A 14,480-nucleotide genomic window follows, 5' to 3' on the forward strand; every position below is an offset into this window, starting at 1 on the left:
TTTTTTAAAAATGCGCCTCGAGGTCAAGAATCGTTGCTATAGTTTAGCATATATTCTTAAATACAGTGCATAACTAGGCTTTATTAGGTCTGCAAAAAAAAAGAGGCATCAGTGGACGAACGTTCATTTGAGGTCAAGAAAGCAGTGGTGAAATAAAAGGTTGGAATTTATTGAATTCCTTTCGTATAATCACAGCTTTGCGAAACATTTAAATTAATTGGATCCATTTGCGACCTATTTCAGTTTCTCCCAACTTAATGCGCAAGAATGTAGGAGCTCTTGTATGCAGAGGACTGTTCATAGGGTAAAGCGCAGTGATGTATTGATTGTAAAGGCACTTGTTTTAGAATTCTGAACACTTAATACAGTACAGTTTAAACTCTCTGGATACAGTTTATTCTACAACCACGTATCTCCATCTAAACGAAATTAGCAGTTATTTTCAATGCTCCGGATTCGCAATCTAGCAAGATGTAGTCATTGTATAGGAACGGTAAATTATTATTATTAAAAGAGACAAGATTCTGCTATGTTATGTCGTTCAGGGAAAGGGGGCTCATATGAGTTGATCAAACCCGAACCATTCAGTGATTTCATTGTCATTATATCGAACATTACTGTGTGATCAATTACTGCACACGTACGGCGAAAGTCCCAAGAATAAATTATATCATTATGATTCTGATTAAATATTTTACATAATACAGTTGGGATTTTTTTTCCCACTACAAATCACTGTTAAAAAGGATATTATCATGACGTCTCATTTAACAACCAGCGAGACGAATGCGAGAGCACTATATCACATCTCGGTAAACCCGAAGAATTGAACCCGAGCTCAGCTCTGGAGTTTCTAACCAACCTCCCCTGTAAACACGCCAAATCTTCGTGAATTTTATTTTACTTTTGTTTTTATTTCTAAACTGTTTGCACACTGCCCGAAACACAACGCAAAAGAAATTCGCATTTCTAAACAAATAAAGAAAAATGTATGTTAAAAAGGGAAATTACACGATATATTCAAACAATTTTTTTTCCCCATTCTGTTGGAAATACGACAACCATGAAGATTAGAGCGTGTGTGTGTTTTCAGAAGACAGAGGGGTGGAGTTTAACAAGTGCAACGTTTAGAATTATTTATCACCGCTGTGCGCAGTTGTATGTTTTGGCAGTTCTTAAAAATATTTATTTTTGATGTCTTTAACTCCGTTTAAATATCGATCCTAGTCGTGAATAACAAGTGAAAATATTTTAAATGTTTATACAGCAGAAGATATCTGTACCATAACTGTGGTTATTTAACTGATTCAGATAACTCGGCTTATGTTGAAAGTTTTATCCCACTAGACAACAGAAGAGGAAGTCACATAAAACGTTTCGCAATATGAATACATTCTTAAAGATAACAGTTTAACATGATTTACCTGCTTTATGATGGATTCTCTCTTGATTTTAAATTTCAGAGAATATTGGTCGCACCCAAACACGTGTTATACTTCACCTCGAGCTCAGGAAGTAGGCGGGGAGCGCAGTTTAACCCGCTAGGAATTCTGGGTCTTGTAGTTTCAGCATTCGGTTGGCGTTCGTACAAGACGACATCTGACAATAATAATTGGTGCAAATGGGAGCTGTGCAGGAAGATTGTTTATTGATTAAAAGTACGTAAAAGTAAAAATTTCCTTGCAAGGAAATGGCATTGATTTTTGATGTGGGGTTGGTGGATTTAATTAGTGTAATGTTTTTTTTTTAATTTCTCATCCAGCTGTTTCTTGAAAGAAGCCAGATAATATAGTATAGAAAAACATGGTACAGATAAACAGCAGGGTGCGACTGTTGAATCGATTAACGATTACCAAATGGGCAGAATAACCTTCTTTCGTTTTTAAGTTTTGTGCTTAATAATTTGATCTGTAAGCAGTAATCAAATAAATGAACAAGTAATAGATTTATTCCACGCTGAAAAGAGAAGAAAGAAAACACAACGTTTCGGCTGTGGAGCCTTCTTCGGGTGGGATCAAATAAATACACGAAATGAACTCCACCCACCCATGTCAAAATCCTGCACTGCACCGGGATTCCCACGAATGGGCTCATCGGATTCATTGATATGTTTAAATGTAAAGAAAGTTGGGTAAAAGCGGAGGAAAAACTCAGCTTCACCGCCTTTCTCCGGTGGGCGTTGCTGGAGGCGCCACATATGAAAGAGCAGCGGCGTGGAGCCCCGCCAGCGGGCCGCGACACGTGATCGACGCCAACTTCCGGCGCTCGCTCGGTGTGCGCGCCGACCTGGCACCGCCCCTCGGGCTGCAGGTACGGGCGCGGGCCGCTGGGCCTGACCGCCCCACCGCCCCTAGAGGCCCGCAGCCAGATCCCCGCTGGTCTCCGCTGCCGTGGGGTTCGGCTGGAGGGGACAAATTCGTGTTGCGCTCAAAGACAAAAGCGGCGCAGTGATTCCGCGCCGTCTGTTCTTTACAACGGCCCCGGGGCCCCACTTTGGTCTTTACAAATAAACGATTTGCGGCGCTTCCATTCCGACACCGACATTTCCTTTTCTCTTAATGACGAAGATCATTTTTCTCAGGGTTCAGCTTCCGAACCGGGGTGTGGGACTTCGGGAAATTCGGCCCAAGCTGAGGCAGAGTTGCCGTCTAAGGCCATCTCCCAAAAGAATGTGTCTGAGGGGCTCAGAGCCAATCAAAACCACTGCGCACTAAGGCAAACCCTGCGTCTAAACTAATTAAAAATAATCTTTTTTTTTGGTTCAGATCAACATCACTTAATCTTTGGGTCTGTCCTTTAATCATTTTAATTACTGGCGTTGAAAAGAACTAGCCTACTGCTAAGGGCACATGTCTTCAGTGAAACCGCCAGAAATGGCGTCTGTTGCTGTATGGCAGATCTTTCCAACGCGGTTTTAAAGAATTAAAAGTTTTGGATGCCGGTACTGAAACAGAGGACCTGTTTATTTTCGTTCCCCGGCAAAATCAACCTCCTACACCAGAAGTGTGTAGTTATACACAGAGCAAGGGTCCCAGAATCCCTTTCTGGTTCGGAATCGACAGAATCGGTGGTTTCTCGTGCACATAAAGATAAATTAATGAGACAGAACTCCAGGAGACCTGAAAAACAGTACTGTCAACGTCTTCTTCTCAAACACGGATACGGTTTAATTGAGAGTTTCTGTTTTTATGCTAGCCTGTTTTGTTACAGGAGATGTGTTCTGCTTTTCCGGCGTTCTCTCTCCGTACCAGAACTAATTGCTTTTTAAGACTTCAAGGTGAGAAGTAATAATTGTCGGAAGAACTTCAGGAGAGACTCGGAGCTCTGGGCAGGCAGGGCTGCAGCCTGCAATTCCAGCCCTTTGCCGAGTTGACTTGGTAATCAAGTTGGATAAAGGTATCAGACTTGTATTTTAAAAAAACTATTGTGTGCTGAAGCAAGACAAATAAAATACTGCGATAGGAAGCGCGCCTTTTCTAACTGCTTTACTTTAACAGTCGACTCTTAACCTTATTTGCAAATATTTCGAATGCAACTATTTTGAAACCGCCTATTCATAGTGTCTGGCCTTATATACAGACACTTAGCATAGTGTTTCAGAGAAACAGGAATAAATCACACCTCAAGGAGCTAAATACCAATTCTCTTCTCCCCACGCGAAGAGACGAGGGCTATAGAGTTCATTATAGCCCTGCTCAGTGTCTGTGTTTCTGTTGTGTAGTCTGCTTAATGTGCTGTTTTGTGGAGCTTCGTGCAGAGCAATCATCTTCAAAACATTTTAATTACAAACTAACTTCAATCACTGCGAACACATTGTGGCATTACGGCTTCATAAAGAAGAGCTGTACGTGTGAGAATAGATTACAGTTTTTTTTATTACGCGATATGCTCAGTCTTTAAACCCACTTTTCTCATAATCATTCAGCACAGGTTTAAAAAAGAAATGTTGATCGTGTGATGCTGTAAGCTACTCACGGAGTTGGCCCAAACTCCTAATTATGGCAGGATAATTAAGATCAAAGATCGCCTGCTTGTAACAGTATAATCAAATCAGTGCTAATCGCCAGCGGCAGCAGAGCACCACCAGCTCCGTGTATCACTCCAATGCCAACCCCTCCGAAGACATCAGCTAGATTGTATTATTCCATTTAAAACGTTTCTGTTTTAAAGAAGTACCAAAATGAAATATATTTTTCCAAAGGTTTAAGTTTTTTTACCCTTGAACTCTTCATTACAAGAATGCACCTAACATTTTAAACTTCGAGCAATTCAATTTTGGAACGACTTGTCTTGTCTTTTTTTATTATTATTATTATTATTATTATTAGGCTATTATTGCTGTAGTTCTTGAGTTCTTGGGAGTGGTGGTATTGGTTTACGGTTGTTTTCACTGCCTGACGAGCTCCGTGGGGCAGACACGCTTAAAAACAAATAATTCACTGTCTTACTAAGCAGATTTCGCGAGTGATCCAGTCCCAGAGAGCGCGCCGTCTTTGCTGATTAAAGCGCACTTGACTGCTTCTGGGAATCGTTCGGGAATATTCGAAAGGAATTCGCCGAGCTCACGGGACCTGAGGAATAAAGTTGCAGTACTGGAAGCAAAAGGCTCTTCCGCCGTTATCTAATTCATCCTTCAATGAATAGCTCAAGGTGATCATCGCACAAACATTTCGTCCCCGGGGCGCGACCACGGATCGGCAAGCGATATAATTAACGTTGTATTAATCTGATTATACCAAAAATAAAGTCTCAAAGGGTGCTACAATTAGTAAGTAAAGGGATAATATGCTTCTATACACACACACTACACCGCTGTACCCCGAAGACAGACGTCTCACTGGCGGAGAAAGCGCCCGCTTAGCGGCCATTGAGGACATTAGGATTCTAACGATTTACTTCCAAAATACAAACATCAAACGCTACAGGACAATGTTGGTTGGTTTAACTCTACGGGGTAGCTCCTCCGACTTTAAAGCGCGGGAGGTGGATTTTAATTCTCCATAACAAAAGTACAAAGACAGTTCTGCGGCCCAAGACTACTTAACACCTTATCCACCCCCCCCCTCCTCTCCCCTCTCGAGCCTGGCGGCGCCGCGGCGGCCACACCGCGTCTCTCATTAGCGAGCAGAGGACAACCTGGGCGATATAAAAGACAGAAAGAGCGAGAGAGGAGGGTTAAAAAGAACACCAGCCAGCTCTTCCCACTGTAGGCGAGGTCGGCACCGGGAAGGAGCGCGTCACGGCCTCAGAGACGCAGAGAGGAGCCGGATTACCCAGTCAGCCCTAGCCCCGCACCCCAGAGACTCGCTTCTCAAGAGCAGGACACTCCTCGGGGAGGAAGATGAGGAAATAACTCGGATTTCTGGGTTCCAGCTTGGAATTAAAATATCCCGCTTGTTCACCTTAACGCCCCGAACTTCAGAGCGACCGGCGCAGCATGAAACCAGACGTCCACACCAACACACGTGAGTGCGCGCAACTAATGCGATTGGGTGATATTGCACGCGTCGCGTTTTTTTTTAAAGAGTATTTTGTAGGGGCGATTTGAAAGATGGCTGTTTTGGCGACTAACTCTAAAGGCACACGGCGGAAATAGTGTAAAAGTTTATGGAGTCGCCCCGTGATCGTTTACCGCATGTGTGCAGCACGGTGCAAACGCGTTTTTCCCTTTCTCCGATGAAACGCATAAGCAGCCCAGGTGTGTGACACGGCCTTGTAGTACATGACTTCAAATTCGAAGTCAAAAGCTTAGAGACGGATGATTGAATTGATACCACCGCTTCCGTGCCCGGTTGCCGAGGTTCAGAACCGCACAAATCGTCCGACTTCACAGACAAGAACGCCACACTCTTCATTCCGTTTTCTAGGTGCGTCTACTGTCACTGAAGCCTTTTGCATACCCAAAGAAAATAAAATCTCAGTTCAACCTTCTTAAAAGTAAATTTATCCGTATCTTTTTTTTTTAAAGTCGCCTGCGTGCGGAGGAAACGCCGTTCTGATCTTTACTGTGTTTGATGCTTAGTGCCCGAGGACAAGGAGTCGCCTGTCGCTGCCAAGGGTCAAGGTGAGACGGACCAGGCCAATGAAGAAGCTTCCCCAAGGAACCCCTTCCCGGGCGCAGTGGACCAAAGTCGGCGGCACCGCACGGCTTTCACACGGGAGCAGCTGTCCCGCCTGGAGCAGGAGTACTGCAAGGAGACCTACGTGTCCCGGCCCCGGAGATGCGAGCTAGCGGCGGCACTCAACCTCCCGGAGACGACCATAAAGGTACGTCTCTATACCTCCCCATACAGCTCCCGGCACTCTCGGAGCGCTGTACAACACGCAGGCTCCGTGCGCTAAGAAAGCGCCCACAACAACACGAGTGGGGTGAGGAGGGACTCGAAATCCGTACATCGGAAGGCGTAAAGATGTTTCCCAATCCTGGTCCTGGAGATCCACACACCTGCTTCTTTTCATTCCAGCCTGCCCTCATTAGCCCACCGGCGCCTTAATTGATCTAAAGACGTGGTTTCATGGGAACATTTGCATTTTGTTTCGAGTCACAAGTGTGGGATTTTATTTCACTTGCAGTATACATCTGTTAAAGCCCCAGCATGTTTAAGAGCTGGGAACAAACAGTTCAAATTAATCTTATTATTATTATTATTATTAGGTCAAAGAAGGGCTTGATTGTGTCACCGAGGGCTCAGCTGCAACAGAAACCAGCAGGTGTAGGGGTCACCCAGCCCAGGGTATAGACTATGTTATCTGTGTGCCATAAGCAGGTTTTGGACTAGAGAAGCTTTGCAAGAGAGCGGAGAAAGACTCATGAATCGCTAAAACAAAATTTGTCTCCCTTTTGCAATTCTGCCATTTTTTTTTATTTGAATAATGCAAGTAAAAGTTCATGCAGCAGTGGTCTCTCCTGCTGGGCCGGCTGCTGTGCACATTTCTCCAGGTGTCTCCTCCTGCTTTAAAGCCTCTCCCTCTAACGCAGGTGTGGTTCCAGAACAGGCGGATGAAGGACAAGAGGCAGAGGCACACCCTGACCTGGCCCTACCCCCTGGACCCCAGCCTCTACACCTACATGATGAGCCAGGCGGCCACCGGCCTGCCCTGCCCCTTCCTGCCCCACGTGCCCCTGCACCTGTACTCCCACCTGGGGCTGGGCAGCGGGGCCGTGCTCCCCAGCCCGTTCGGGGGGGCCCTGAGGCCCCTCGACCCCCTGCGGCTCTCCCACGCTCCGTACCCCCGGCACGAGATCCTCCCGGGGCTACCCCAGCCCTCCATCTACCCCCCCTCCCAGGGACTGCACCACCCCGCCGGCTGCCCCTGTCCCCTCTGCGTCTGCCACAGGGGGCCGGACCACCTCCGCACCCCCAGCTCAAGGGGGGACCCCCTTCTGGGCCTGAACTCTTCTCTCGGCTTCAAGTCTGCTGCAGCACCCCTGGACAGCAGGGAGGAGGTGTCTGTGCCCAGATAGAGGGCGGGCAGAGCCGGCGGGCAGGACTGGCGCTGACATTTGGAGGTTCAGTATATGAACACCGACTTCCCAAGGGGATCTCCCAACGACAGGACTTCCGAGGACATTCCTGCCAAGAGACGTCCTTGTGTGGAAAGATGTTTGGTAGCAGGATTGTGCGTCTCTGACCTCCTCCGTTTCTTCTCCTCTTCACACAGGAGGACTGGGTTGGGGGTGAGGGGTGTGTGTGTGTGTCGGGGGGGGGGGGGGGTTATGTTATGTTGGCACACATCTCAAGCGCTTCCTGGAAGAAGGGTCCCAAGCTGAAAGAGAACAGTGGGAGAGCTGTCCTGCAAAACCAAACACAGGCTGTGAATTCTGTCTTTGTAGGCTTAGGGGAACCGGGAGGTCTTGCCAGCTGGCAGAGAGGTGGGGGAAAAAAAGACACTTTTGAGTACTCTGTGTATCTAGGGGACCTGAATTTAGGTCTCAGTGAATGTTTGTGAAAAAAGAGGCCACATCTGAGCTGCAGAACCCACCTTCTTTCACCTGTGGCTTTTCCTTCCAGTCTTATTGCCCTTTTGCTTCAATAGGAATTTTACCAACACCCCTGTACCCCTGTTTCTGGGGTGACCGTGTCTCGCAGACTCGTCGAGACGGGCCCCCGCACAATGGAGCACGCCTGTGCTGCAGAGGTCGAAGCTGGAAGCGTGCGCAGACAATCAGCTGGGGGACAGGGGGTGGAGAAGACTGACCAGTGTAGTTGTATTAATTTCTCCGAGTTGGAGAGTGTGGGAGCTACTGGTTTACTGTAAAAACCTCTGGTTTGATGGGTAGACAGACTCCCCTGTCAGCACAGGATTTCCACTGGGAAACATTCAACAATGAATCCTGATATTCATGTGCCTTAACGTTTGCAGTTTTTTGTTTTTGCTTTATTTGAAGCAAAAGATTTGGAAGGAAGTTAAAACAACTATGAACATTTCTTATTGGGTAAAACTAGTTTGGTTTTATTGTTGATTCTTATCTCATTACTGCTCATCCATTTTGCACTACTGGGTTAAACACAACCATGTCTATGAGATGTCCATTACCACTGTCCTAGGATGGGTGTATGCTGAGTGTGCACTGTACATATGTTCTGTACATTTTTGTAACTGATCTGTAAATTTATTAATAAACTATTTAAGTACACTTAAAAGAAGCCACATGGTTTTTTTTATGCTTGAAAAGAGAGTTGGCATGCTCTTGGGAGATGTGCTTTGCTGACTGGGTAGTTGCCTTATGCCCAGGGGAGAGGTGGTTACACTGTTAAGGGGGTGCTATGTGTGGAGGTTGCATGTTATCATAAGAGAAGCCAGTCTGCTCGCCTGCACTGTTTGGTAGTAACTAAATGATTTGTAAAATCTCATTGAGCCCTTTCTTGGAGAAGGTTCTTTCTCTTTCAAATGGTTTCCATTGACTGTATTTCCTCTGGGTTGTGATTCACTGTCCCTCATGAAGAAATCCCCTTTATTGACTCTAAGAATTATGAACACCTCTTGGGGTTTTTTTCTTATTACATTTTCTTAATTGTTTGCAGCTCCCAAAGCTTTGCAGATTTTACAGTGACAATCATTTCTGAGGCCACTTGTTCTTAGCCAGCGATTTTCAAAGCTTTGCAACAAACCTTGTTTTAATGAAAGCTTTTTTTAAAAAAAGCTTGACCTGGAAGGAACAGGCTCTGCAGACCAATCCCGCTGTAACCCCTAACAATTGCCTCTGTATGGTGATTTAAGACCACGAAGCTGGAAACGAGATTCCCAAACCGATTTCCACCCTGAAGTGCGTCCTCTCCCGTGTCATTCTGCACCAGAAGGAGTCGGCAAGGGCTTCATCAGGTGAACCAAGAGAAAATTTAAGGAGAGCGGACTGTTCAGACCCAGACTAGAATTTAGCCAGGACAGTGTGGTTATACACCAACCCACCCTTACGAACAGCTACGGGTTTGTTAATGACCACGTAGCTGCAAAGCAGGACAGTAATAATAATAATAATTGCTTACACTTATATAGCGATTTACCGGACACTCCAGAAAAGCACTTTACTCCACTCAAAGCGCTTTACAGGTAATGGGGACTCCCCTCCACCACCACCAATGTGCAGCATCCACCAGTTAACAAAGGTGACTGGAACGTTTTAATGTCAACGACACCGCTGAGCCGGCAGTGCGAAAACCTTTTAGCCACAGACCTGCCGCCGGGCCGCGATACAGCGTGAGTCTCCCGCGGCTTTCTTGAATCTAAATGTAATCATCGTGAAGAAAGAATGACATGCCTTGTTGTTGTTGTTTAAAACTCGAGAAGAAGAAAGAAAACCCAAGAATGTGAAAAAAAACAGACCTGTCAGTACTTTTGTGCTGTACTGCAACTCGGAACACATCTCGCCTGTGGAACGAGCACAGTTCGACGGTGGCCGGGCGACGGTATTTGGAGCAGTTTACTCCCCTTCGGCGTGCCGGGTATACAGACCTAATCGTGCAATAATTAAACGTTTATCTGCTGTCTGACCGTTATAATAATGATCAGGGGTGTCGGGCTAGACCACAGCCCTGCCGGGCTCTCCTATCGCTCCGATCTCCAGACCCGCCGCTCCCGCCTTCACAAGAGCCAGACGGCCCACGCGTGTGTGGAGGGCCCCAATTACATTATTGCTATTTGTTGACATAAGGTGAACAGCGGCTTACTGTAATTATGAATCTCCATAAACTCCTTTAAATTATACGGCATTAGTGTGCTCTTTTCACAGCTAAAAATGGCAACAGGGTTTCGCCCGAAGACAAAACACAAACAGGTGGCTGGGAGGGTTGTATTCGTTAAACGGTAAACAGCGGTTTCACCCCCGCGGAGTTATCGCATCGGGCATGAAAATAAAACAGATTACATCTGTAATTAAATGCCGTGTCTTGGACGAGCTTTCGTCTGTCTGTTCTGTGTGTTACTGTGGCTAAACGAGGCAGAAGAGCTCATTTTTATGTGAAGCGCTCGGAGCTGTGGGAGAAAAAGGTTATCTCACAGGGAAGAAATCGGGTTCGTGGATGGAAGATATTTTTTTTTATTTTCTAAAAAGAAGTGTAAGAAAAGTATTTCGGTTCGATAAGCTCGTGAGGAATGGAGCGTGCGCGGTTTTCCCTGCGGCTGGACTCCTTATGACAGAAATTAAACTATCGAGTTGGTTCATTAATTTCACGTTAATTCAATCCACTGGTAATAGGACGCGTTTTAGAAAGCTCGGCCGCGGAGAGGCGTGACAATTGGAGATGTGTCACGCCGGCTCCACACGAGACACGTCCTCGCCACCCCCGACACGCACCGCGCGCTGACCGCCCACGCACAGCCGCGACTGCAGCGCGAGGACAGACGGACGGAAGCGGAGGGCGCGCGCAGGTTTGCCTGCTGTGTAGCTCACCTGCCCAGGTGTATCTCCGCAGTGCTAGGCCGCTGTCTGGAGTCTGTTTGCCTGGAAGCAGCTCTAATGATGGGTCACTCTGACTAAATATACCCACACGAGCAAAATGGGTCTCTTGGCTGCTGTTGTCTTTACCTTGAGTGTTCTGTGTGACACTTCAAAAACTAAGCTAATCGCATTTGAAACAGGGTAATAGTTTATTAAGTACCAGGCATGCTTAAAGTATGTTCTAACATCACATATCTTGGTCTTAAATTGGATTTTGCACGTCCATCTACAGTACATTAGAGCCCCTGACTAGTAGTTGCAATACTGTTGTAACTTTAGGCCTTTGCAGACATAGAGGCTTAATAAATATTTAGCTGAGGAAGAGTGTTGCTGAGTTTTAACAAGAGATGTATAGAAATCCCAGAGCCTCTCAACAATCTGTGCGCCTCTGAATTTTCTCACTGTGCCTGGAGTAGTTTTTCTGTAGTCTGACTTCAAGGAAGACCAACTCCCACAGCTGAATCTGTGAAGTGGTTCATCAAATGAGTTTTACTTTCTAGCCAGGGTGCAGAGCTGGAAGTGGGGCGGTTGGGGACGGGGTGTGGGGGAGTCCGGGGGACAGACTGCTCACCTGTCTCCCGCAGAGGTGTGATTCTGGACGCTCGCAGAGCTCGGCTCAGGGGGAACAGAACCTATGGGCTTGACATTACCTTGACTACAGCCTCCCCTCTCCCTGAGACCCCCCCCATCCTAGCTCTGTACTCCACACACTGCGTCCTGCGGTGTGAAGGATCACATTTTCCGCTGGGATTCAGGCTGACGGGTGGTCTATACGGTCAGTGCTGATGGAGTCTTCATCGGGTCTGAACCAGGGTCCTGCTATCAGAGAGCTGCCCGGCTCTGGACAGTCCTCCTCGAGCTGGACGGGACTCGTGCTGCGATTCTGTTCCGGCTGTGGCTGGGATGCTGCATCGCTATGTGGGGGAAAGGAACTGGAAATTAGAAGCATGACACTCTTGTTGTTAATCTGTGCAGTTAAAATGAGGTGTTATTACTGTGATTAACTTAATTGGCTGGCAATTGCATCAGGAGCAGCTACCATTTGTACCCGTTTACACAGGAGGGCATGTTGCCAGAGCAGTGTGTGAAGTACAACAGCAGCACTGCACCTCCGACTCGATCACTGACCTGGGGGTGAGCAGGGTGGTGCAGTGAGTGAGTGAGTGGGGTTCTGGGGGACAGTGGGGAGCTGTGTGTGAGTGAGAGTGGGGTGCAAGTGTGAGACTGGGTTGGTGGGTCAGTGGGGTGCAGTGTGAGAGTGGGGTGGTGGGTCAGTGGGGTGCAGTGTGAGAGTGGGGTGGTGGGTCAGTGGGGTGCAGTGTGAGAGTGGGGTGCAGTGTGAGAGTGGGGTGGTGGGTCAGTGGGGTGCAGTGTGAGAGTGGGGTGGTGGGTAGGTGGGGTGCAGTGTGAGAGTGGGGTGGTGGGTCAGTGGGGTGCAGTGTGAGAGTGGGGTGGTGGGTAGGTGGGGTGCAGTGTGAGAGTGGGGTGGTGGGTCAGTGGGGTGCAGTGTGAGAGTGGGGTGGTGGGTAGGTGGGGTGCAGTGTGAGAGTGGGGTGGTGGGTTAGTGGGGTGCAGTGTGAGAGTGGGGTGCAGTGTGAGAGTGGGGCGCTGTGAGTTAGTGCCGGTAGCCTGCTGCTGTGACGAGATGATAATGGAAGGTAATTGCATCCTTGTGGCTTTCGCTGGCTGCCTGTGAAATGACAGTGGGGAGCAGCAGCCAGTTGACGCCCTGATCCCGCCAGGAGATACAGGCTCACTGTCAGACCCGGCAGCTCCCGGGAATCACACACCACAGACTGGGCTGCCATTGGCTCGAACCTTGGGCACAAGTGTCCCTTTCCCTTTCTGTTGCTGCTTGTTTGCTTTTCCAGCCATGGCTCCGGCACCCTTTCCATGTCTCTTAAATCTCCATGTCTCTTATCTGGTGTTGTCTTCCATCTTCCATTTTTACCCTGCTTATACCATGTTTTTACTACAGTCCTTTGCCCAGTGCCAGTTACTACCGAATACAAGAGCACACCTTTCTAGCAGTGCAATGGCGGTGCATGAAGACCAGTTCCACCAGTTTCTGGTTCAGCACCAGAGATCTAGAGGAAATTCCTTGCTCACAGCCCCTGCTATTAGACTCCCTGGTTGCTGGAAGAAGAGAGCAGTCATCACCACCCCCCGCCTGCACCAGTGCAAACTGAATAGGACACCGGCTTTGAAGTGAGGAGGGCAGAGCTCGGGCCCAGACTGTCTGGTTATTTCCTGCTCTGTGAAAAGGCCGAGTGGAATGCAGGAACAATTGGGCTGCAATCATGAGTCATCGAAACACACGGTCCCCTCCGAGTGTTTCTCCCTGCTCCCGAGGAAGCAGCGGTTCCCTCAGAGGTCCATCTGCCATGAAGACACGCTGCTGGGGCAGCGACAGCGTTACAGACGTGAGTGGGCGCTTTGCTCACTCAGTCTCATAGCACGCGCCAGACAATTCAGCACTGTTACTGTCATAATGGAATTAACAAATACTGAAACCTAGAGCCTTCCCCTGTAAAACTCAAAGCCCTAGACATTAGCCAGGCAAGTAAATAAGAGGAGAGAGAGGGATCTTGAGTCTCTGCTGTCAACTGGGTTGGACTAGGCTATGAAAAATCCCAGTGCTGGAATATCTGTTTCACACTTTTGAGTACTGTTCAATCCTGAAGTAGCGCAGAGCAAAAAAAACGACTGCAAGCGCTGAAGGAGATCTGCATGTATTTGTACTAAAATGTTTTCTAGCTTCAAAAAGGCAAAGGTGGCGCAATGCCCAATGCATTAAAAAAAGTAATCCCAAACATTGCAACATGAGTGTCTCTGCAGCCTGCTCTCCGTAACGGCTGTGTGTCTGTGATCAGTCTGTGATCAGTACCTTCTGGTATCGGGAAGGTTATTTTTTTAAGCACTGAGTCCGCATGTCATCAGATGAATTAAAGGGGGCGGAGAGGTGGCTCTGTGGCTCAGGATCTGCGCCTGTGGCTGGAAGGTTGCCGGTTCAAATCCCGCAGCCGGCAGAGGAATCCTACTCCGTTGGGCCCCTGAGCAAGGCCCTGAACCCCAACTGCTCCAGGGGGCGCTGTACAATGGCTGACCCTGTGCTCTGAAACCCAAGCTTCTCTCCCTGTCTGTGTGTCTCATGGAGAGCAAGCTGGGGTCTGCGAAAAGACGAATTCCTAATGCAAGAAATTGTATAGGGCTAATAAGGTGATGTTATGTTAAAGGTACAGACAATACAGTGCCAAGTGCTAAAGACTTTGTTCTGGGAGAAGGGTAAAGGAAACGTGCAGACACAGAGGTGACTATGGTGAAATGCCTGCAGGGACCCACACAGCCCAGCACTGCAGCAGGCAACCCAAAGTCATGCGAATAGTTTCCCCCCCCCCTGCCTCCGCCCCCAATCAGGAGAGCTGGCTGCCGGAGACACTGCGCTGTGCCAGACTCCCCTCTTCAAAGAGCCCCGGGCTGGCTGAGGTGTCGAGGCGCTTCAAAGCTATGCAGAGCACCTTTAATTAGTGTGGATTAACCT

General features: G+C 47.8%; 1 protein-coding gene across 1 annotated transcript; it reads left to right on the plus strand.

Moving 5' to 3' along the window:
- The first annotated feature begins 5,437 nt into the window (after positions 1 to 5,437).
- eve1 (even-skipped-like1) lies at positions 5,438 to 7,465 on the plus strand. The gene is made up of 3 exons (XM_088906472.1): positions 5,438 to 5,465; positions 6,023 to 6,267; positions 6,980 to 7,465. The coding sequence occupies exons 1-3, from the start codon at positions 5,438 to 5,440 to the stop codon at positions 7,463 to 7,465; spliced, it is 759 nt and encodes a 252-aa protein (XP_088762598.1).
- Positions 7,466 to 14,480: the final 7,015 nt, after the last annotated feature.

Source organism: Atractosteus spatula, chromosome 26 (genome assembly GCF_055471065.1).
Source record: "Atractosteus spatula isolate fAtrSpa1 chromosome 26, fAtrSpa1.hap1, whole genome shotgun sequence".
NCBI classification, from domain to species: domain Eukaryota; kingdom Metazoa; phylum Chordata; class Actinopteri; order Semionotiformes; family Lepisosteidae; genus Atractosteus; species Atractosteus spatula.